Genomic DNA, 26,245 nt, shown 5'->3' with positions numbered 1-26,245 from the left:
CCCCAATTGTTTCATCTATTCAGAAGCGAAGTGTGACGTTGCCGAATCATTCACACTGAACTCACTCCAGTGTTGCCAAAATGACTGGATGAATGAGTGCTCCCGAACAAAAAAAAAAAAAAACAAACTGCCAAGGTGGGATTGTTTGGTGGGGTGAGTGAGTAGGTGGATGAGTGGGTAGGTAGATATGTGGCTCCCCAGGTAACAAAGCAGGAGATGGACTTATACCGCTAGTAATCATATAATATGTCTCTCTTACTTGGATTTTAGTATATCGTTTAGAAGACGATGGACAAAAATTTGAATGTATGTAGTACACTTGGGTCATTTTATAGAATCCTGCTAGAACTTCAATATTATTTCTTCACATGGAAGTGAGGGTGCATCTATGCACGTAATAATAAACCTAATGGGGTAAATGAAACTATTATTACATCAGAGAGAGAGAGAGAGAGAGAGAGAGAGAGAGAGAGATTACCAGTTCATCGACTTTGCAAATCAGTGCTTTGGTGGGGGTAAGGAGAGTGTTTCTGTGTGAATGGGGGGGGAGGGATGTGTTCGATTAAACTGCCCTGTAGTAGCAGACTATTGGCATTCTCCATGTTTCTTTATTAGTATTCATGATTGTGTCAACTTTAACATATGGATGTGAGACTATGGTGTGGCATGAAAATGAAAAGTCAAGAGTAAGAGCAGTGGAGATGGGACTACTGAGGAATGTATGTGGAGTACAGAGGGCGGACAGGATACGTAATAATGTGATTCGTGAAAGGTATGGAGTGAGGAAGTCAGTGGACTCCAGAATCGAAGAGAGTGTACTGAGATGGTATGGTCATGTGAAGAGAATGGATAACAATAGAGTGGTGGAAATGGTATATCTGAGCGAATTTGAAGGAGGGAGGAAGCGAGGTAGGCCAAGGAGAAGGTGGAGAGACATGGTGAATGAATATGTGAGGAAGAGAGGTTTGGAAGTCGGTGAGGCTAGGGAACTGACAAGAGATCGAGCTGGCTGGATGAATGTCGTGAGGGTAAGTGCATGATCAGGGATCTTGGCACCCCTTTTAAAGGTGGCAGTGTCCGGACTGACTGAGTCGGATACTTTTGTGTGAAGCTGTGGAGTGTGGTGAATATTTTTGGTGTATCCGATGGAGCCAGGATTCTGAGGCCTTGAAAGATGAGTGAATGGAAGCGTGACCCATTGGACTGGGCAAATTTGGGCTGTCTGGACATTGCTACTCCTCACCCTACCCTTGGGTGGGAAAGGAGGTCCGGATGATGGTGATGATGATGATGATGATGATGACTGTGTCCATCCTGTGGCGCAGAGGACACAATCTGGCCACACGATGGGGTGATACCACCACTCTACGACCAGGTTGTGTTAGGAAGAATTCTGCCATCATATTCCCTGCGTGTTGTAAAAGGCGACTAAAAGGGACAGGGTGAGGAGACTAGGGACTACCTCCTCTGTATTTTTAGTTCCTACAATGGGACAGGCATAGAAAGAGAGAGGGGATTGAGGTATACTCGCACTCTGAAGACTGGGTCTACGAATGTGCGTGAATGAAGTACAATTCAGGCTAAAAGGGAGGACACTGGGAGAATGTTTGTGAGAAGAAAGATGGATGTGTTGGCTTTGAGTGAAACAAAGATGAAAGAGAAAGGTGAATCTAAGTTTGGAAGTGTGACTGGAAGGATGACAGCTGTTGATAGAGGAAGAGCAAGAGAAGAAGTGGCCTTAATAGTGGGCCCTGAAGTGCAGCAGTGTGTGACTGAATGGAAGGTGTTATCGAGACTGACGTGGGTGAAAGTGAAATTTGGACACGAGGTGTGGGTATCTGTGAGTGCATATTGGCCTGGTAGTGAAAGGGATGAAGAAGTGAGGAAGTCTTTCTGGAATGATGTTCATGAGTGTCTGTAGAGTTTTGGAGCAAATGTGAATGTGGTAATGATGGAAGATCTGAATGCTAGAGTGGGAAATGTAGCAGTTGAAGGTTTCGTTGGTATGCACTGTGTGCCTGGAATAAATGAGGGGACAGTATGTTGGGGATGTCTGTTGACTGAGAGATGGCGATTGAGAATACCTTGTTTAGGAAGAAAGATATTTATAAGTATACTGTACATGGGTGAGACAGGAGGGTGGAAGAGTTGTTGATAGAGCATTCATGAACTATGTGGTTGTGTCCAGGAATGTAAGAGAAAGATTGCTGGATGTGAGAGTTTTGAGACGGGAGGGTGGAGCTATATCTGATCACTATCTGGTGGAAGGAAAGATGAGAGTAGCTATGAGGTGGGTGAGATCTAGGAGCGCTAGGTGGTACAGGGAGGTTTAGATAATCAGTGAACTGGAAAAAAGAGAGAAAATAACAGAGTGTCAGGAAAAGTTGAAAGATGAATGGAATGCAGTGAAAGTTCAGCAAAATGGCGGTGTGGAGAAGGAGTGGCAGTGGTTTAAGTGTGCTGTAGCTGAGTAAGCGGAAGAGGTGTGTGGTGTGAGACGAGTAGGTAGTGGTGTATGAAAAGGGAAGTGAATGGTGGTATGAGGAGGTAAGTATGGTTGTAGCTGGGAAGAGACGTGCATATGAAGTGTAGCTGCAGAGGAATGATGAGGTGTAATATAAGAGATATAAGGAAAAGATGAATAGGGCGAGAAAGGCTGTGCTTGATCCTAAAGTGGCACACAGATGAGAAGTGGGGTAGGCGGTTGACAGAATTATGAACAGAAAAAGAATATTTTGGAGGGAGATGAACAGTGTGTGAAACAGGAGTCTGGGAAGGTAGAGTGAGTATAATCAGAGGATGGAAGGATGTTAACTGACATGGATGCAGTAAGGAAGAGATGGGCAGAGTATTTTGAAAGATTGTTAAATGTAGAGGAGGAAAGGAATGCTGCCATTGTGGCAGATGGAAGGGTTCAATGAATAAATGTGTTGGGAGAGTTGAGTCATTCTTTGATCACGACTGAGAAAGTGCAGGAGTCAGTTATGGAGATGAAAGCAGGGAAAGCTGCAGGTGTGGATGGGTGTGCTGTGGAATGCCTGAGAGGTGGTGGACTACTGTTGAGTGGTTAGTAAGATTGCTGAATGTGTGTTTTGTGAGTGGTATGGCGCCGATTGACTGGGCAAGGGCATGTGTGGTTCCGCTGTATAGAGTAAAGGGTGATAAGTATGAATGTACCAGTTCTAGGAGTATAAGTTTGTTGAGTGTTGTAGGTATGGTGTATGGTAGTGTTGATTCAGAGAGTTAGTGGGGGTACAAAGAGAGTGCTTAGCAATGAGCAGTGTGTCTTTAGGAGAGGGAAGGGATGCGTAGATCAGGTGTTTGCTGTGAGACAGGAGTGTGGAAAGTATTTGGCGAAAGATAAGGATGTGTTTTGGGCGTTCATGGATTTAGAGATAGCATATGATAGAAATGATAAGGAGACTTTGTGGACTGTTTTGAGATTGTATGGACTTGATGGCAGATTGTTACAAGGAGTGAAAAGTTTTTATGTAAATAGTAGAGCGTGTGTAAGAGTGGGAAATGCTGTGAGTGATTGGTTTCCCTTGATAGTGGGGCTGCAGCAGGGATGTGTGATGTTCCCTTGGTTATTTACTATTTATATGGAGGTGAATGGAAGAGTGTTAGGTGGAGGTTTGAGTCTAGTGAATGCTGATGGTGGGGATTGGAATGCGAAAGTATTAGGTGGAGGTTTGAGTCCGATGAATGCTGATGGTAGTGAGTGGAAACTGAATCAGCTGCTGTTTGCAGAAGAAACAGCAATGGTGGCTGATTCGAAGGAGGGATTGAAACAGTTGGTATAAGAGTTTGGAAGGGTGTGTGAAGGAGGAAATTGAGAGTAACTGAATGCTGATGGTAGCGAGTGGAAACTGAATCAGCTGCTGTTTGCAGAAGAAACAGCAATGGTGGCTGATTCGAAGGAGGGATTGAAACAGTTGTATAAGAGTTTGGAAGGGTGTGTGAAGGAGGAAATTGAGAGGAACTGAGAGTAAGAGTAAAGTGATGAAATGTACAAGGTTGGTAGATGGTAGGAGGATGAATGTATTTTTGAATGGTGAGTTGCTTGAGGAGGTAGAGTGTTTTAAGTACAGTATTAAGGGTAACATGTTGCCGTGGATGGAAGAATAGATTTAGAAGTGAAGTGTAGAATGAATGAAGTAGGAAGGGTGCTAGGAGGAATGAAGAAAGTGTTCAGATGCCGTTCACTTAGAATCAGTGGTGGGCAGCGCAAACGAAAAAGGACCTTGGGCAAGCGTAATACATAATCTGCAGTTCATTATTTTGTGCAAGTGCAAGTGCCCAATCTGACAAATTTTTAGCTTGTTCAATGTCACAAAGCGCAAGTGCAAACCATTTGTATCTATCTGTGGGAATTATTGTAAAATATTTTGATATTGAAATAAATTAGCATACTTAATTTTCTTTATTATTATTATTTTCTATTATTTGTAATTTGTGCAAGGGCACAATCTAAAATTTAGCATGCCCAATGACACAAAGTGCTAGCGCAAACCATTTGCATATATTTGTGGGAATTACTCTAAAACATTGAGATAATTAAATTAATTAGAATACTTACTTTTATGTATCATTATTATTCTATCTGTCTATCTATTGCCAGACGCCTTAATCCCGTAAGGGGCGGTCACTGGCCACAAACAACAAATTGCCTCCATGTCACCCTGTCCCCCGCCATTCCACTGACCTGCTCCCAGCTCACACCCCCATCTCTCATTTACCTCTCCACTCCATCCCTCCATCTCATCCTTGGCCTCCCCCTCCCTCTCTCCCCCTCCACCTCACTCACAGACACTCTCCTCACTAGTCTCTCACTCTCCATATGGCCAAACCACCTCAAAGTGTTTCTGCTAATGCTTCCTGTCACATCCACATCCATACCAGAACGATCCTTCTAGCCTAGTAAAATATTAGGCTCTGGATATTTGATTTAAATAATATGTTTTAATGATTTTTGTAAGGAATTGCAGATGCAACTCTTAATAAATAACGTATTATTAGTTTATTATTATTTATTAATAACAATAATTTAATTATTAAAATACATTATCTCTGTTGAAGCATTTTAAGAAATGCTACTGCCCTCCCGCCTCCCCCCAACAATCCAGAAACCTCGCGACCTGCCCGAGACTCCCCCATCCCTTGTCCAACTACGCGGGCAGCTCCCAAGACCACGTGTCCACAAGACAGGTGCGCAAGGCGGGAGCACAAGTGAAAATTTAGTTCTTCAAGTGCAACTAGATTTGCATTTGCGCACCCGCCTTTTCATGTGCAAAAATGCAATCTTCTGCAAGGTCTCATGCGGTGCATAATGCACAAATGATATTCACCGGATTGCAATGGTGCGCAGTTGTGCATTGCGCAAGTCATTGCGCACCTGCCCAGCACTGCTTAGAATGGATGTAAAAAGAAGACGTATGAAGGTGTAGTGGTACCAGCTGCATTATATGTGACTGAAACTTGGACTTTGGGAGTAGCTGAGAGGAAGAGTTGAATATAATGGAGATGAGGTATCTGAGGAGTATGTGTTGAGAGATGCATATGGATCAAGTGAGAAAAGATGAAATGAGAAGGAGAACTGGAATTACGTGGGAGATGGCTGATCAAATTCAGCAGGGGAGTTGCGAAGGTTTGGGCATTTCGAGAGAATGGATGAAGAGGGATTGGTGAAAACAATAAGTGAATTGGATGTGAGAAGTGTAAGGCTGAGGGGAAGACTATGAACAGGATGGATGTACAGTGTGATAAGAATGTTAGATGCAAGAGAGACGTCTGTAGAGCAAGGACGTGTGGCTGCACGTGATGGACATGACTGGAGAGAAATTGTGAATGAATAAATGGTAACGCAGCCACGAGGGGATATTCTCTCAAATTTTTTTTAATGTGAGGAAGAAGAAACCAAAGGCTAGGAGTCCCCAAAACAGTTCCTTCCAAGAAAAAAACAAAAACAATACAAAAGAAAGCCAAATTCAAGATCCGTTCATTTTGAGATGCCTGGACATACTGTGTTTGAAAGACTGGAGATCATAGGAAGTAGGAAATACAGACAGAGGGAGACAGTCCCAAAGTTGACCTGTTGCATAACTGAAGGACTGGGAATAACATCTAACTCTTGCATTAGGGAGTTGGACAGAAAAGGAATTAGAGTTTGTTTGCTAGATGGGTGCTATGCACCCATCGTAGAGGTGGAGGGATGCAAGCAAGCAGTTCAGAGGAGTAGTGACAATGGATGTAGCAATAGAAAAAAGATAACGAGGCAACACTATGGCGAAAAGACAGAGGTTGAAGGAAGCCAGTAAGAGAAGGAGAGTTAATGAGATGAAAATCCTATGAGTCCATCCTATTGAGAAGAGCTGAATGTGAGGAGCCTCTCCACATGAGAGTTGTACTCTACACAGGAGCGAATAAAACCCGTGTATAAAGTCAACAACTGTGCAGGGGTAAAAAAGGTATGGAGTCAGCTTAGCACACCCAATCTCTTGGAAGCAGATTTTACATGAGATATAACATGATCTTTCCAGATAAATCCCTAGTGAGTGAAACCCCAGGCATGTTCAAGAATGATGCAGGATTGTGCTGGATATTATTAAACATTACTGGGTACTCCTGTGGAAGATTTTGTCGGGTTGGTAGGTATAAAAACTGAGTCTTTAATGCAATAAAGACAAGATTATTTTTACATCAGTCAGAGGTAGGAGCCAAGTCAGACATTAGGTATGCCATAGCCTCATCCCTTGTTGAAGTAACTGCTAAGATGGACGTTGCGGAAACCGAATGGAAAGGTGAAAGGTGGAATCATCAGCATACGGGTGGATAGGGTTAAATGTACAGCTTAAATCATTAATGAATAAAAGGAAGAACGTTCAGGATAGGACAGAGCCCTGAGGAACACCACTGTTCAAAGATCTAGGAGAAGAACGATGGCCATCTACAACTGCAACAATAGAACGACCACAAAGGAAGCTGTAGATGAAGGCACAGATAGAAGGATAGAAACCGTATGAGGACAGTTTGGAAATTAAAGATTTATGACAGACTCGATCGAAAGCCTTTGAGATGTCAAGTGCAATGGCAAGGCTTTCACCAAAGTCCCGAAAGGAGGGTGACCACAAGTCTGAGAGGTAGGTGAGAAGATTATCAGTGGAGTGTCCCTAACGGAACCCATACTGACGATCAGAAAGAAGGTTGTGATAGGAAAGATGTTTTAAAATTTTTCTGTTAAGAATAGATTAAAAAACTTTTGAGATACAGGATGTTAAATCATTTGGACAATAGTTAGAGGGTTGGGAATTGTCACCCTTCTTTGAGGCTGGCTGAATGAGAACAAACTTCCAGCAAGAAGGAGAGGTACAAATTGAAAGACAAAGGTGAAAGTGTTTACCTAGGGTGTAAGCACGGAAGCAGAGGTCTTGAGGACAACAAGAGGGACTCCATATGCCTTGTTAGTCTTGAGGTCAGTGATGGGAGAAAATACATCAGCTGAAGAAATTTAAATGTCAGCCATTAATAGGTCAAAGAGGGCAAGTGATGAAGGAACAGCACCAGAATCGTCTTAGGTGGGATTGGAGGAGAAAGTCTGAGTGAAGAGATCTGCTTTGTCAGTAGAAGAAATAGCTACAGAGCCAACAGAGTAGAAAAGAGGAGGGGAAGGATGATGAGGTAATTTTGTTAGAAAGGTTTATGATGAGGTACCAGAAGGAGCAGGAAGAATTCGAATTGGAGAGTTGAGAGCATTTAGTACGGATGAAATTATTTTTAGCAGAGCGAAGAACAGACTTAGCATGATTCAGGGCAGAAACATAAAAAAGATGTTATTCAGGGGTGGGTTGGCTCTGGTACAATTTATAGGCCCTCTCCTTGTTGCAGACAACATTAGAGTGAGCGTGATCAAACCAAGGCTTTCTTGCATTAGTCAAAGGATATAAGAAAGGAATGTATGTTTCTGTGCCCGAAAGAATAACCTCTGTAATGCGCAAGAGACACTCAGATGGCCCCCGGCCATGGAAGCAATAATCATTCCAGGGAATATCAATGAAGTACTGCCTGGGGGCTTCCCAATCAGCAGCTCCAAAGTGCCACATTCGATATTTCTTTGGAGGGCCCACAGGCCATACCGGAGCGATAGGACAGGTTAAGGTGATAAGGTTATGATCGGAGGAGCCCAACGGAGAGAAAAGTTTTACAGTGAAAGCAGAAGGATTAGTCGTAAGGAAGAGGTCAAGTATGTTGGAGTTCTCTCCAAGGCGGTCAGGGATATGGGTAGGGTGCTGTCCAAGCTGCTCTGGTTTATTAAGGATAGAAAAGATGTAGGCTTATTCACCAGGTGGATCAGTGAAAGGAGAGGATAGCCAAAGGTGGTGGTGAACATTGAAATCTCCTTCAATGGAGATTTCAGAGAAAGGAGAAATGGATATAATGTGTTCCACTGTAGAAGTAAGACAGTGAACGAATTTTTGATAGTAGCATTAGGGGATAAGTAAACAGCACAGATATATTTCGTCACAGAATGACAGGAAAGTTGAAGCCAAAGAGTAGAGAATTCAGAAGAATCAAGTTCAGGAACACGACAGCAAGATAAGTCGTTGCGTACATATACACAACAGCCACCTTTGGCTTTGAAGTAAGTGTAGAGAAAGGAGCATACAGAAAAGCGTTTTCTGTCAGTTGCCTCAGACAGCTGAGTCTTGGATAAGAAGAGAAGTTGAGGTTTAGAGGAGGAAAGGTGGTGTCTGATCAGCTGAACAGGTCAGGTGTGCATAAGGGGATGGGTCCATTATGATATGGCTGTGGTAAACCAGCTTCGCTGTCGGGCCCTGCTGCGGATGTCGCTGACTTTGCTCTGCAGTTGTCTCTTGCGCGGTGTGCTTTGGTGAGAATCTCTCCCTTCTCGCCTTCGGGCTTGGATACGAGTAAATGTGTGTGTGTGTGAGTAAACTGGGAGTGTGTTGTCCTGTCTAAGCTACCCCTCTTTCTTTGGGGGAAGCAGCCTAGGTATACAGATAGATGATTGTTGCCACAGATTTTAAGCTTACTGGACTATCTACCATAGTCATTCAGGCACCACTAAGGATATTCACACTCAACGGGATTCATTCTAATGCTTCATTGTAGCGAATAAGGATTTTCATACACAAGGAGCTCAGCTTTATTAAGCCCCATTTGATGTTTCAGTGTAGCTCTCTAAGGATTTATCATGCACGTTACTCCTGCGAATCCCTACAGGGTACCTGGCTTCAGCAAAATTAAGTACTTTAAGTATGTTTCCTCATGTGTCGTCATGAGCCACAGTGGCACTAGTTACTTGTATGTTTAAGAGTTGAATTAAGAATTCTGAAATACTTGATGTCTTTATCTGGACCATTTGCTTTATTGATACTGTTGTTTTTGTTATTGTTGTTGTTGTTGTTGGTGGTGGTGGTGGTGGTGGTGGTGGTGGCTGATAGTGGTGGTGACGATGATGTTTTTACTGTTTTTCTTGCTGCAGGTTCTTCTAAATATGAACTCAATAAACTGAAGTTAAAAGTTGTCCTTTTCTTGAGATACAGCATCGTCATTTCAGGGAGAGGGAGTTAAGGGATGTTTATGGAAAGGCAATGGAACTGCCCAATTATATCGGTGCCACATCATGAAGGCTTCCTTATTTAATACCTCTCTTGATAATTGGCTTGTCAAATGTCAACAACACATTTCTGTCTTGCTGTACTGTCACCAATTCAATACATGAACGGTGAAGAAGAAAAAAAAAAGCATTTGTATTTTCTTCTGTCAATAAAATGCTAAAAAGTACTTTAACCCGCCACATGCCAGTGCCGTTTTAAAACGGTCTGACATAATGCCGCAGCCAGTGCCAGTGCTGTTTTAAAATGGTCTGAAATAAAAAAAAACTTCACTGTGACCACATTTTTCAAGATTTGTGGGTAAAAATTGGCAGGCATGTAAGGTAACTGTTCCTCTTCCATCTCCCAGGCTGTCAAGGCCATACACTCACTCGCTTCCCCCCTCACACTTGCTCTGCCTCACTCTGCCTGTGTGCCTCACCCAGTGCTGTACATAGTGAAGGCATTTTGTAAATATTTTCATGTAAGTGTAAGTTGTAAATATTGTCTTGTAAGTGTAAGGACTATATAATGAAGTCAAGTTATAAATACCTTCTTGTAAGTGCCAGGACTGTACGTAATGAAGTCAGGTTGTACCTATCTTCAAGTAAGCATAAGATAATGCATTCACAGTGAGAAAGATACGCAAATTGTGATAGATGCTGAAGTAATAAGTGATCAGAAAAGTGTACTGAACATTGCTATACCTTCCCAGCATAAATACCTGAGTATACCTTACATAGAAAATGGCTTTCTCTCACGTACGTGGTGAGCATGAGAGAGTGGCTATAGCTGTACCCAAGTATGTAGGACTCAATAAAACTGATTTCCGAGCCTTGGTGAGCATTTTAATGGTGAAAATTGTTGTTTCCAAATCAAAATCTACTATTTTAGCCAAAAAATCAAGGTCAAAAACTGGCCGACACTGGGGTGACCGAGAGGACTAAAAATAGCCGGCACGTGGTGGTTTAAGTATTAGGGTCATATCGCTTTCACTTTATAGAGTTGCAAGAATAGTTATTGATAACACCTTTCTGTTATAAGCTGTTACAGATGTCCAAAAAAAAAAAAAATCATGTGAATTACATTGAATAATTCACATGTTTGGCTGTGCATGACAGAAATGATTGGAGAGAAATTGTGAATGAAAAAATGATGACACAGTCCTGAGAGGATATTCTCCCGCATTTGGTCTGATCAGTTGATCAGGTCAGGAGCGGGTTAGGGGATGGGTCCATTATGATGTGGCAGGGGTAAACCAGCTCTGTTATCGGGCCCTGCTACGGATGTCACTGCTTGCACTGCGTGGCTGACCCTCGTGTGATATGGTGAGGTGAAGATCTGTCACTTCTCCCCTTGTGGCTAAGATGCGTATGAATGTGTTTGAGTGGATGAGTAAATTGGGAGAGTGTCGTCCTGTCTCGGCTACCTCTCTTTCCTTGGGGGAAGCAGCCAAGGTATACAGATAAAATTACTTCGCTTTTTTTTTTCTTTCCGAATCTGACTTTACATGCACCTCATAAGAGTATATGGACTTGTGAACTACTTATTTTTTCCTTTGGGTTAAAAATACAATATTAATACACAATGTACCCCTGGATGCCTTTTCTACACTATTCATGTTTCCACCAAATGATTACTAACTGTATGGATACAACAGTAATGATGCCCTAAGGCTGAAGAGGTCAGATACTACCGGTATATTATGTTATGGGCCTGTTTTATTTCAGTAAATCAAAGAATCTGCCTGCAGGAGCTATATGGAAAATTAATCAGTCAAATGTTAGTCTAGTAGGTCCCGGTGAAGGAGAAGGGTGAGGCTCCGACACCAGCAGCCTCTCCACTACAAAGGCCACACTGCCCAGGGTGATGCTCACCAGGAGAAGCATCAGAGGTCCCTGCATATGGATAATAGACAGACTCCTGAAATTAGTTTGGCTGTGTTCTGCTCCATCCTGCCCTTGCTGTTTTATTTCTTCCCTCTGTTTCATTCGACTTTCACTTGCAGCGGCTTCCAGTGTTTCCTTTTTCCACTGCTCATACAGACCAGCCTGAAAACAGAAAGTTGCAGTAGTGAGTCTTGGAAGAACTTAAATAGACTACGTCAGGCCCATATGTAGTAAATGCTCTAGTGTAGGAATCTCTTAACCAATAGTGTCATAACATTATATTTACTCTTCTTTATCTTAATGTATTGGACAGACTGAATTTATGCACAGTCATCCATTAGCGATACATGCACAGTGTATAATGACAATACAACATGTTAAGAATCGATTTAACAATCTGTTCTACAACTCTAATAAAGCAAAATCATTAAATACAGTGATTCAGTCTAGGCTGGTCACTCCTGTCTTTCATTCAAAGTAAAGTGACTGGTTGAGGTATAGTTCAGGCAACAGCTAAGAATACTGTGCCGCCCCCTCATATTCAGTGGTACCATTACCACATTTTATCGGGCTGCATGGAATATTTCGATATACCGTAACGTGGCCTAAAACAATGTGGTCTCTATGTAGCATGCTTTTGAACAGTCAGGCCGCACAGTCAAGAATTACTTCTTTATAATATTATTAGGAACGTACTCTTCGTCCCAAATTTATCCTTTTTATATTCTGTTCAATGTGGTAAGGTGCATGTGTATTGTACAAATACGATAATTAGCGCAGTATTTCGCAAATACAAAAAGGATATCTTAGTGTAATGAAATGGGGGCCAATACTTTTAATTCTACATTAGATACTGTATAATGCATCTAAAAAGAATGTTTGCTACTTTGTTAGAGGGTGAAAATATAAGTAAGCTCCTTAAAATTATGAATGCTAATATATTTTCAAGTTACATTCAGTAATAATATGTAAAACACTGGTGTTTAATCGCTGAATGGAGTCTTCTGTAGAACAGATTATCTCATTTAAGTCAAAATGCTTTGGTTCAAGCATGAACCGTATCACATTACCGGTACACAAGTAAATGCTAATAATTCTCAAAATTCTTATTAATCTTTTAATTTTAAGCATTATTTTCATGTCCTAAACTTTTGATAATGATCATTCTTCGTTACATAGGCCGATATAGGACCAGTGTGATTTATAGAGTTGTCTGATATATTCCCATGTATCTCGGCTGTTACTGGGGGGAAACAGGTATAAATTTCAATGAATAACAAGTTTGCGTTACAATTGAAGTATATGTCACGTTTTCAAGGGTCACCTACCACGGAATGACAAAACTGTTTACAAACCTGCTCCTACGGTCACATGAACAGCCACTGGAACAATCCGTTAACACTTCTGACAAAATCCGTCATTTATTAGTTTGTGCTAACAAAATGTCTCTCTAAAGCATTACACATGCCTGTGCATTATAACGCATATTTTGGTCATCAAAGGAAACTCATTGCCTGTTATGCTTCCCAAACAGAGTCATCATACAAGCAGATTTCACCGATTTTCGCCTACAAGGTCCCTGGGATAACACAATATAGGAAAATGTTTCTTCAGCAGACACAGAAAGAGAGAGAGGGGGGGGAGGGTTGATTGATTGATTGATTGATTAAGTATAATTATAATCTGGCGGCGCAGATAAAATAAAATGTGCATATTCAAAATAAAGTTAATACCCGTTAGCAGGAATAAAACACTGAAAGTAACAAATGTATAAAATATTAATTACTTATAAAAGTGGAAGGAGGCCCGCTTGCTGAAGAAAATCAATTACATCAGTAAAATCGCCAGTGGCTCCAACAAACATCAACAGACAGGAGACACCATCTGCCCCGTTATGCCTATGGAGGAATCTTTGATGCAGGTACCCCAGACTTGAACACTCGACCAGCAAGTAACGGACAGTAAGGGAAACAAGGCAATCATCACAGTACGGTTGAGTCCCACCACTCATCAGGAACCCATGTTTAAGCCGAGAGTGCCCAATATGAAGCCTGGCAAGAGCCACCTCCAATCGCCGAGACATGGAGGGAAGAACTCTTGGCACAACCACTCTCTGAAAGATTTCTTTTAACTGATTATGAGCAACACCATCCCAGTGTCTCTGCCAACACGTAGGAATCTTGTACCTCAAGTAAGGTGTTACATCCGAAGCAGAAAGAGGGTAGTCAGTTGAGGGCTGTTGAAAAGGTGCAGCTTTAGCTAATGTATCTGCCCTCTCATTGCTCACCTCACCAACATGTGCGGGAACCCAACAGACGTCCGCATGGCCAGGAAGAAAAGGCCACTAAAATTCATAAAACCAATGGATGGGATGCATTAAAAGACTCCAATGCAGAAAAAGCACTACGGGAGTCACGAAAAATCGCAAAAACTGATTGAGGGAGAGTTAAAATGATTTTGAGAACATATATAATAGCAGTCAGTTTCACCGTATACACTGAAATAATACAAGGAAGGCTACCGCCCTACTAAAGCAAGGGAAGGCATCACCAAAGCCTACTCCAGTATCAGTCTTAGACCCGTCAGTATAGACGGGAACAGAACCCTCATGAGTGGAGGCATGTTTCAAACAGGGAGAGAGGGGCACCTGAGAGGGAAGTGAGCCCATTTTATCATAAACGAACCTACAAAATGTCATTCGAGAGAGTAGCCAAATACCCATCCTTAGGATCCAATGTGGACAAACTGCCAGTCTTGGAACAGAGAGGGCAATCATAACAGACCGGACCCCGTAACCAAAGGGCTTCGGGAATCTAGGACGAGTGTCATAAACAGAAGATCGTGAATCCTGGGAGACGATGGCACAATAAATTGAGTTCGGAATGCGGTCAAGACAATATCAACACCTCATCATCAGTGACTAGTGCAGCAAATCCAAGGGGAGTACACCAGCATCCACCAACAAACTTGAAATCAGGGATAGCCTGCATGCCCCGGCTGCCAGACATACACCAGCATGATGCACAGAATTTAACAACCGGACACGGGCATCTGTTGCAGAGGAGCAGACCTCACACACATATTCAAGTTTAGGAAGTATAAGAGACCTTTGGAAGAGGAGGCGGGTTTGACAATGAGCATCCCAATAGGTATGAGCCAAAACCCTCAAATAACTCAAAGCTTTAAGACTAGCTGCTTTAACTGAACGTATATGAAGAATCCACGTTAGTCGTCTATCAAAAAGGAGACCCAGAAATCGCGTCTCTTCCACACAAGATATTCTCCAACCATTGAGATACAAGTCAGGGTCTGGGTGACCCCTCGAAGACGACAAAAATGTTTAGCCACTGTCTTTGTTAAAGAAAAATGGAAGCAGCGAGACTCTGCCCAGTCAGAAATTCTGTTATGAGCCAGATGGAACTTCCTCTCTATCAGTGACATTCTAGATGCGGTGAAGGAAATTGAGAGGTCATTGACATATGGTGAAACTCGTACACCATCAGGAAGTACAGTCATTACGCTGTTGATGGCCACATCAAAGAGAATAACACTATGTACTCCCCTGTGGTACTCCATCTTCTAGTGCACGGACATTAAAAAGCACTCCTCCCACTCGTACCATTCAAAAATGGTTAGACAAAAACTGCTGAATAAAAATAGGCAAGCACCCAGGAAGACCAAACTCATGAAGAGAAAGTAAAATGCCATGACACCAGGCAGTGTCATATACCTTCTCCAGATTGAAGAAGACTGTGACCTGGTGTTCATTATTGGAGAAAGCCTCACAGACAGATGATTTGAAGGACAGTTGTGCATCAGAAGTAGATCGCATTTTTTGAAAACCATACTGGTCAGAGGATAAGAAGTCATCTCTCACCAAAAACTACAGAAGTCTAACATTGACCATCTTTTCCAGAACTTTACATATACAAGAAGTCAGTGAAACAGGCCGATAATTCGTCGCCTGTAGGTGGTCCTTACCTGGTGTGGGGATTGGGATGACAACAGCACCACCTCAACAAGCCAGAGACTCACCAGAAAACCAGATCTTATTAAATAATGAAAGCAAAAATGAAAGGGACTCATCTGACAGGTGACGTAAAAAAGGCATAAGGAATATCATCACAACCAGGAGAGCAATCATGGGACTGCGACAGAGGCGCCTGGAGTTCAGAAAAAGAAAAAGGGAACATTATAAGACTCTCCTCCAGAAGGGGCAAAACTGAGACCACGAGTCTCTAGGCGCTGATGGTGGCAAGCTGAAGGCGTATCTGCATCCTTCTGTGACACACTGCCAAAATTATGAACAAGAAACTCTGCAACAGTGAAAGGATCAGCCACGGTTCCACCTGCTGCAGGTAAGACAAGAGAGGAGGGAACAGTAAATTTCCTGAAACTTTCGTCACCCGGTCCCACACCTGAGTGAGGGAATTCCTCGAACTGATGAAGGAAACATAATTCCTCCAGGATGAATGCCTGGCCTCCTTTAAAACCAGCCTCATACGAGCTCATGCCCTCTGATAAGCCACCAAATACTGAGGATCCCCACAGTGACGACGAACTTTAGAGAAGGCAACTCGTTTGGCTCTCACTGCAGAACTGCAGTCAGAGTTCCACCAAGGAACCGGACCTTTAGGAAATTGACCCCTTGTTCTTGGAACAGATAATAGGGCTGCTGAGTGCAACAAGTCAGTGAAATATGACACTGCCTCAGTAAGACAGCCAGACTCATTGACAGAAAGGGAAATGGAACTCAATTATCTGAAACGTGGTCGGTAAGCCTTATCCAGAAGCCAAAGAGGAAGATGAGGCCTAGATCTACCTCCGCCATCAGTTAAGAGTAATGGAAAATGGTCGCTGCCATCCAGGTCTGGCAACAAATCCCAGGTAAAATCTAAAACAGCATCAGCTGAACATAAGGACAAATCAATGGCAGTAAAAGTTCCAGCCAAACTATGGAAATAAGTCATTTTATCGGAGTTTAAAATGCCCAACTCCTCATCTTCCACTAAAGGGGCCAGCATAACACCCGGAGAGTTGGCCTCACTGTCTCCCCATAGTGGATGGTGACCATTCATATATCCTAGTAACAGAAAAGGAGGAGGGCCATGAATAAGGCTTTCCCGATCCACCCTTTCAATAGTAGCACTAGGAGGACAGCAACAGCCTGCAGGGGAGTGAAGATGTCCAGAAGACTGTATGGAATATCCTGGCGAAGGAAGATAGCAGCACCTCCATGTCGACCTTGGCCTGGCACAGGATCGGAATATAAGGCATGGTAGCTAGAAGGACCAGAAGGAACAGCATCTGCTACCATCTCCTGGACGCACATGCACAGAGAAGTAAAATGAGAAACAAGATGACACAGTTCCTCAGAGTTAGCACATAAACCATGACATTTCCATTGGATGACAGAGCCCATAGTGGAGGGATGATGATTAAGTGCAGGACTGTACAATTCCTGACAAGCAAGTGGATGTGGATTGATGCTTAGGAAGGCCCTTGGGAAAAGACTGCCCAGCACTTGGAACCCAGACCCTTTGTCAAACATCCATGGGCAAACATGAGGATAAGGAAGGGGAAAGTTTTACAACACTTCCTGTGAGGTGAAATAACACTTAACTTGGAAAGTGGCTTGGAGGCCCCTTTGGGTGATGTAGGATGGACAGTGCTAACATCAGAAGCCCCAGAAATGGAGAGTTGACAGGATTACAGCCCTGTGAGGATGCTATTGGATGTTTCAGAACTGAAGCACCAACGGTCTGTCCAACACCATCCTAAGGTGAGGACCTGACCACAGGCAAACAATCAGCTGCAGCTTCCATCTGGTTAGACCCCTCAGCCTCCGGGGCAGAGGGAACAGAAGAGAGTTTGGCACAAGATTCGACAACAGAGACCTTTGGTGGCTGGTCTTCAGGCTCAGAGGACTCTGAAGAACCACTATAACGTTTGCCAGATACAGATGGGGGCCTCAGGCATACTGGACAAGGTGGGAGAAGAAGCCAGGTCAACGTGCACATCCGCCACCACCAAGGAAGTGTACAAACCATCAGTCACCGAAGTGGAAGCAGAAGCAGTTGGAGCAGCGGGTGGGTGAACATCAGTTTTGCAAACAGTACGAACCATGGGGACTGTATCCCACAAAGCACTAGGTGATGGAGTGGTCACTGCATTCGGTCAATGCCATCATTAAGACACAGGGCACTGGCATTGCAGAAAGGACAGCAGCATAAGTAACCAAGGGCTGGAAGAATTGAGTCTGAGCTCTTTTCTTGGCCTCAAGAAATGAAACCTTTTCAAGCACATAAATTGACAAAATTTCCATTTTTAGGCAATAGCGATGGTAGTTTCTAAAATTTACAACATGATGACCCCCACAGTGCTAGCAATTAAGGGGTCCTGGACAGTCACTGGTATGGCATGGTCTGTCACAGGAGACACAGACACCAGGAAGGCCTGCCTGTGCATGGCAGCAAAATCGGCTGACATGTCCGTACGCTTGATACTGGAAACATCTCTTTGGGGTGGACACTATGGCTTCACATGAAGTGACATCCAAGCCAGCTTCTCAGAAGTAGGTAAGGTCAACCTGTTGAAAATCAGGAACAAGTTAGGGGTTGGGTCAGAACACCATTGATTTTCTTTTGCAGTCGCCCAACAGTTGCCACATCAGAAGATCTCAGTTCCTCCAACAGCTACCTCTGGGTAGTGGAGGATGTCACGTGAAAAAACTTCACTTTTGCATCTGTTAAATGCAGCATGCGGAGCACAGGCAACTGCGACACCGAAAATGAAGTTAGAGCTTGTAAGCAGGCGCTCTCTTTTGGGAAGGACACCTCAATAAGGATGCTTCCATCCCTTTGGGAACAGATCTTAGATTCCCTAAAGCAAGCTGAGATGATACCATAGTGAATATTGAAAATGTCAATATCTAGTATTCAGCCGCCCACAGGGTTCTTCATTTCCAGATACTTTGCATAGGATTCTGGCACCCATCAAGAAGCCCAGCAAAGGGAGGTCTAATGCCAGGGACAACACCAGTGGTGACCCCTGAGGCAGCAGGAGAGTATACCTGGGTAACCACTCGGGGACCTGGGCAAAGATGACTCCAGGACGATAGGAGCCACCAAGCCCCCCAGTGCCACTTGACCCTAGCCAACACATGACCAGCTCACTGACCTGGTCGGGGCAAACCAGGCCACCTGTCTAGCAAGAACAAGGGACTAAAGAGGTGTATTACTAGCTGCAGGGCGCATCGTGCAGCATTACTCAACCCCCAAGACTCCCGTCTCCCAGCATGACGGGACGCCATGCATGGCAGACACATGGGAAGGCAACAGTCCCGCCCTAGATGGCAAATGTAACATCACCAGCAGGCCTCCTCCACCAGTGATGCAGGGGGTGCTTGGTCCACAAGGCCAACAGATGCCAAACTCTACAAAGGTGGGCACGCCCCAAAGTAGGTGGCACTGCCAAGCACACTTGAAGGCCTGCCACGGCCTCAATGTGACCTCCTTCAGCGGGGAAAGGGGGGAGGGCTTTCCAAGTAGTACTACCTCAGAAGGTCTTGCAACCTGTACCTCAGAGGTACCAGAAATGAAATTAACAGATATAAGTTGTTACTCAATTAGTGAGAGGAAAGTATAACAGAGATGAAGGCTCTCTCTATCCACCTCCTCCACCTGCGAAACGGGCACATAAAAGGAAGTACACCTAACCCAAAGGGAAAAGGATAGGCTATGAAATTGGAAGAAATATTCACTCTACCACATTGTCAGGTCTGGCATAACCCTGAACTGCTCTGTTGACGAAGTGTCAACTACCTGTGCTTGTAGATGATTCCAGATACAACAGATCTTATACATGAAAGAAAAAAAAACTACCTAATGTTTCATTTGGAATGCTCACTGGAGGGTTATCAACAACCGGTTCAGATGGAGTAACACGGCTATTATAATAAAAGTAATTTAATCACTAGGCAGTGATGAGAGGAAAATAGCACAAAACTAGGTCAGTTATATATCCGTTTTACAATATGGTTTTCTCTTTCCATGCTGATTATTTAACATAGTTATGGTATTGGACGTTGATATTCATAATTCTTCATAACACACACTGTTACCAGACCCATTCACAGAGCTGGGATACTACAGACAATGATTTTTATTGTCTGGTTTTAGCAAGGCGAGGCGATAGAGTGTGTGTGTGTGTGTGTGTGTGTGTGTGTGTGTGTGTGTGTTCTTACCTAATTGTTCTTACCTAATTGTATCTTTACAGGAATGAGTCAAGCTCGTACTGTCCCGTGTCTTAAATCATATTTATCGTACATATCCTTAAATCTGTGAATTGTTTTGGCACAAACTATTTCATTCGGTAGTGCATTCCATTGATCAATTGCTCTGTTTGGGAAACTGAATTTCCTTACGTCTTTATCACCTCTCTTCTGATGCAGTTTTTTGCAGTGTCCTCTTGCTGATGCTTCTCCATATGTTAAGTAATCATTTATGTCTATTTTCTCCTTTCCTGATATGCACTTATATAGCATTATCATGTCACCTCTTTTCCTTCTCTCCTGTAGTGTTGGTAGATTCAGTTTATTTAGTCTTTCTTCGTAGCTTAGGTCCCTTAAGCTTGGTATCCATCTTGTAGCGGCCCTTTGAACTTTTTCAATCTTGTCTATATGCTTTTTGAGATGAGGACTCCAGACTACTGATGCATATTCCAGGGTTGGTCTAATGAATGATGTTATTATCCTTCTTAGCATGTCTTCATTTATGTATGTGAATGCTATTCTCATATTTGCAAGCAGTGTATACATGTTCCGTACCTTCTCGCTGATGTGGTCAGCCGGAGATAGTCTGTTATTGATAATCACACCTAGGTCTTTCTCTCTTTCTGATGTGTATAGGGTTTTATTTCCTAACTTATAATCCCAATCAGGTCTTTTTCCATTTTTACCAAACTTGATTACATGACACTTGTCCACACTGAATTCCATTTGCCATGTACTACTCCATTCATGAAGTTTATTTAATTCTTCTTGTAGCTCTTTACAAGAGTCTGTGTTAGTAATTCTCCTTTGTATTTTTGCATCATCTGCAAACATATTCAGATAACTCTCATTTCCAGTGTTACTGTTTATATCATTTATATACACTAAAATCATGATTGGTGCCAGCACTGAACCCTGTGGTACTTCACTAGTCACTTCTTTCCATGATGAGTAGTTTCCTCTTAGTACTGTCCTCATTTCTCTTTTTATGAGAAAGTCTTGCATCCAACAAAAAAGTTTGCCTCGAATTCCTCCTTGATGGTACAGTTTCCATAAAAGTCTTTGGTGTGGTACTGTGTCAAAAGCTTTCTTGAAATCTAAATAGATACTGTCCACCCATCCTTCCCTTTCCTGTATTGTGTTTGTTACTCTGTTATAGTAGCTCAACAGATTAGTAACATGATTTTCCTTTTCTGAAACCAAACTGTCTTTCTGTTATCATACTGTGTTCTTCTAGATGATTTACCCAAGCTTTTCTTATAAGTTTTTCTAATACCTTGCTTACAACACTGGTCAGTGATACTGGTCGGTAGTTGAGTGGATTTTGTCTATTTCCTTTCTTGAATAAGGGGACAATATTTGCTTTTTTCCAAATATCAGGTAGTTTACCTTGACTCAAGGATTTCTTGAAAATTAAAAATAATGGTTTACTTAACTCCTTTGCACATTCTCGTAATACCCAACATGAAATTTCATCAGGACCACTTGCTTTTCCTCTGTCTAATCTACTTAACTCTTCCTGTATTACTTTTTCTGCTATTTGTATATCTGGTAGTATGTGTGGACATGCGTGTTCCACATAGTCCCTCTCAAAATTTTTTTCTTCTGTAAAAACTAATTGGAAATTCTTATTTAGTGCTTCACAAATGTCTTTCTCTTGTGTATAAGTGATTCCCTCGTCCGTAATGGATTGTATTATATATTTTATTTTGGTTTTGCTTCTGATATAGCTGTAAAACAGCTTTGGTTGATCACTACTTTTATTTATTATATCCTCCTCAAACTGTTTTTGGGCTTCCCTCCTTATACTTGTATAGTCGTTTCTTGCCTGTTTGTAATTATTATACGCCCTTTCACTATTGTGTCTTCTGTATCTTTTCCACAACAAATCTCTTCTTTCTTTTGATTTTTTACGTTCTGTATTGAACCATTTCTGTATTTTCTTATCTACTTCTTTGTGCTGTGGGATGTACTTCTGGACTCCTATTTCATAAAATTCACAAATTTTTTTTATATACAGCATTTAAATCTTGTCCTCTAAGCTCATTTTCCCAATCAACTTCTAAGAAATGCTTCTTTAGGTCTTGATAATTTCCCTTTTTATAGTTTAGGCTCTTTTTGTAACTGTCATTGCTGTTTACTATGTCATATGCTATCCTGAAGTTATAATTTAGTACTGCATGATCGCTTTTGCCGAGTGGAGGGTGATATATTAAACCGTCAATATCATTTTCTTGCCTAGTAAATATTAGATCTAGCACTGAAGGTACATCAAGTCCTCTTTTTCTGGTGGTTTCCCTCACATGTTGCGTTAAGAAAAACTCTTGTACGAGATCCAGGAGCTTTTGGTCCCAACAGCTTTCTTGGCTAATTATATCTAGAGTATTCCAATTTATATTTGTATTGAAGTCCCCAGTTAGTATAATACTTTCCGATTTCTCTTCCATGTGTGTGTGTGTGTGTGTGTGTTTACCTAGTTGTATCTTTACAGGAACGAGTCAAGCCCATACTGTTCCGTGTTTTGAACCATTTTTATCATACATCACTTGAAATTTACTGTATGAACTGTTTTGGCACACACTATTATATTCGACAGTGCATTTCACTTATCAGCTGCATTATTTGGGAAACTGAATTTCCTTCCGTCCTTATCACCTCTCTTTTTGTAAAGTTTTCTGCAGTGTCCACTTAATGTTGCTTCCCACAGGGTATATATTCATTTACGTTTATTGTCTCTTTTCCTGTGATGCATTTATATAACATAATCATGTGTCCTCTTTTCATTCTCTTCTGCAATGTTGGTGGGTTTAATTTTTCATACACTAGCTTAGGTCCCTTAAATTTAGTGCCCATCTTGTGGCAGCCCTTTGTACCTTTTCAGTCCTTATATATATATATATATATATATATATATATATATATATATATATATATATATATATATATATATATATATATATATATATATATTTTTTTGAGATGTGGATTCCAGACTATTCATGCATACTCCAAAGTTGGTCTGATGAATGATGTTATTATCTTTCTCAGCATGTCTTCATTTATAAATGTGAATGCTGCCCTCATATTAGCAAGCAGTGTGTAAATGCTCTTTTCTATTTCATTTATGTGGTCAGCTGGTGATAGTTTGTTATGGATAATCACTCCTAAATCCTTTTCCCTTTCTGATGTGTGTAGGGTTGAACTTCCTCATTTATCGTCCCAGTCAGGTCTTTTTTCACTTATACCAAATTTTCTTATATGACATTTGTCCACATTGAATTCTATTTGCCTTCTATTGCTCCATTCATGAAGCTTATTATATTCCTCTTGTAGGTTTATGCATGAGTCTGTGTTTGTAATTTCGCTTTGCATTTTTGCATCATCAGCAAACATATTTAGGTAGCTTCTGTTTCCAATGTTGCTGTCTATGGCATTTACACATACTAAAAACATAATTGATGCCAGCATCGAGCCCTGTGGAACTCCACTTATCACTCCTCTCCATGATGAGTAATTTCCCCTTAGCACTATTCTCATTTCCCTTTTAATGAGACAATCTTGCATCCAATCGTACAGTTTACCTCGGATTCCTCCTTGATTGTACAGTTTCCATAAAAGTCTTTTGTGTGGTACTCTGTCAAATGCCTTCTTGAAATCCAAGTATATACTGTCTACCCAGTCATCTCTTTTCTGTTATTATTTCTGCAAGTCTGTCTTAGTAACTCAATAGGTTAGTAACACATGATTTTCCCTTTCTAAAACCAAATTGTCTTTCTGTTATCATATTGTGTTTTTCCAGGTGATTCACCCAAATTCTTCATATCAGTTTTTGTAACATCTTCCTTACGATGCTGGTCAGTGATACTGGTTGGTAGTTAAGTGGATTTTGTCTATTTCCTTTACTGAAAAAAAAAAAAAGCACAATGTTTGCTTTCTTCCAAATATAAGGTAGTTTTCCTTGCCTTAAGGATTCTCTAAATGTTAATTGTAATGGACTTCTTAGCTGTTTTTTGCACGTTCCTGTAATACCCAACATGAAATTTCGTCAGGGCCATTGGCTTTTCCCCTGTCTAATTTCCTCATCTCTTGCTGGACATTTTGTTTTGTTATACGTATATTTATGAATATGTGTGGGCATGTTTGTTCGTCTTCATCTCTCGCAAATCTACTTTACTGAGTAAAAACTGACTGGAAATTTGTGTTTGGTACTTCACAAATATCTTCTTCATTGATACAAAATTTCCCTTCATCGATGATAAATTTTATTTTATCTTAACTTTTGCTTTGCTTCGTATGTAGCTGTAAAACAACTTCGGCTGATCAGTGCTTTTATTAACAATGTCTTTCCCAAACTGCCTTTGAGCTTCGTTCCCTATCCTTGTATAATAATTTATTGCCTGCTTCTAGTTCTTATATGCTCCCTCACTTTTATGTCGACTGTTCCTGATCCACAACAAATCTCTTTTTTCTCTTTTGCATTCTTACAGTCAGTATTAAACCAGTTATTTATCCTTATTTCCGTGTCTTTGTGGAGTGGGACATATATTTTTTTTTTTTAATGCATGGAAGAAGGAACCATAGAACAGGAGCCCACACACTCTTCCTTCAAAAAAAAAAAAGGAAAAAAAAGAAAAAAAAAGCCAAATTCAAGATCCGTTCATTTCGAGATGCCTGGACACACTGCATTTCAAAGACAGGAAATTATAGGAAGTAGGGTATATAGAGGAAGACGATTCCAGAGTTGACCTGTTGCATAAATGAAGGACTGGGAGTAACGGTTAACTCTTGCATTAAAGAGTTAGACAGAAAAGGGATGAGAGTTTGTTGCTAGACAGGTGCAACACGCCCGTCGTAGAGATGGCAGGATGCAAGCAGACAGTTCAGAGGAGCAGTGAGAACGGAAGTAGCGACAGAAAAGAGATAAAAATGCGACAGCATGGCAAAGAGACAGAGGTTGAAGGGAGCCAGTAAGAGGGGAGAGTTAATGAGACGAAAAGCCTTTGACTCCACCCTACTGAGAAGAGCTGTATGTGCGGAGCCTCCCCATAGATGAGAGCTGTACTCCACACAGAGGCTAATGAAACCCATGTATAAGTTCAACAACTGTGCAAGGATAAAAAATGTACGGAGTCAGCCTGGCACACCTAATCTCTTGGAAGCAGATTTTACAAGTGATGTAATATGATTTTTCCAAGATAAGTCCCAAGTGAATGACACCACAAGCATGTTCATGAATGATGCAGGATTGAGATGGATATTATGAAACATTAGTGGGTACTCCTGTGGAAGAGTTTATCGGGTTGATAAGTAAAAGAACCGAGTCTTTGATGCATTAAAAAAAGATTATTTTTACCCCAGTCAGTGTTACGAGCCACGTCAGTCATTAGGTTTACCATAGCCTCATCCCTTGTTTGCTGAAGTAACCGCTGAGATGATCGTTGTGGGAACCGAATGGAAAGGTGAAGGGTGTAATCATCAGCGTATGAGTGGATAGGGTTAGATGTACACCTAAGAAGGTCATTGATGAATAAAAGGAAGAGAGTTGGAGATAGGACAGAGCCCTGAAGAACACCACTGTTGATAGATCTAGGAGAAGAAAGATGGCCGTCTACAACAGCAGCTATAGAACGACCAGAGAGGAAGCTATACATGAAGGCACAGATAGAAGGATAGAAACTGTATGAGGGCAGTTAGGAAATTTAAGATTTATGCCAGACTCGATCGAAAGCCTTTGAGACGTCAAGTGCAATGGCAAAGCTTTCGCCAAGTCCCGAAAGGAGGATGACCAGGGGTCTGAAAGGTAGGTGAGAAGATTGGCAGCTGAACATCTCTGACAGAACCCAGACTGATGATCAGAAAGAAGGTTGTGATAGAAAAGCTGCTTTATAATCTGTTAAGAATTGACTCGAATTTTTTTGAGACACAGAATGTTAAAGCAACTGGACGATAGTTAGAGGATTGGGAATGGACGCTCTTCTTTGGGACTTACTGAATGAGAGCAAACGTCCAATAAGAAGGAAAGGTACAAGTTGATAGACAAAGGCGAAAGAGTTTACATATGTAGGGTGTAGGCATGGAAGCACAGTTCTTGAGGACAACAGGAGGGACTCCATCAGACCCATATGCCTTGTTAGTATTGAGGCCTGTGCTGGCAGAAAATACATCAGTTGAAGAAATTTAATGTCAACCATGAAAGAGTCAGATGGTGGAAATGATGGAGGAAGAGCACCAGAATCGTCTTAGGTGGAACTGAAGAAGAACGTCTGAGCAAAGAGATGTGCTTTATGAGTAGAAGAAATAGCTAGAGCATTCAAAATAGAAAAGAGAAGGGAAGGATGATGAGGTAAAGTTGTTAGAAAGGTTTTTGGCAAGATGCCAGAAGGAGCGGAAAGAATTCGATTTGGAGATTTCAGAGCATTTAGTCCGGATGAAATTATTTTTAGCGGAACCAAGAACAGACTTAGCATGCT

At 41.8% G+C, this 26,245-nt stretch overlaps 1 protein-coding gene across 1 annotated transcript in view; it reads right to left on the bottom strand.

Annotated features, from left to right (window-relative positions):
• Positions 1-11,386: 11,386 nt before the first annotated feature.
• The window catches only part of LOC145395794 (ionotropic receptor 93a-like), a 75,654-nt gene continuing 60,795 nt past the window's right edge, over positions 11,387-26,245 (bottom strand). Inside the window, exon 6 of the mRNA XM_080269330.1 lies at positions 11,387-11,665. Coding sequence (XP_080125456.1) covers positions 11,387-11,665 — 279 coding nt within the window. The remainder of the gene's footprint in view (positions 11,666-26,245) is intronic.

This window comes from Coenobita brevimanus, chromosome 33 (genome assembly GCF_032717465.1).
Source record: "Coenobita brevimanus isolate Jiangsu-jjx chromosome 33, ASM3271746v2, whole genome shotgun sequence".
Taxonomy (NCBI): Eukaryota; Metazoa; Arthropoda; class Malacostraca; order Decapoda; family Coenobitidae; genus Coenobita; species Coenobita brevimanus.
Note: the sequence above shows the minus strand (reverse complement) of the source record. Positions and strands in the feature narration are given on the sequence as shown.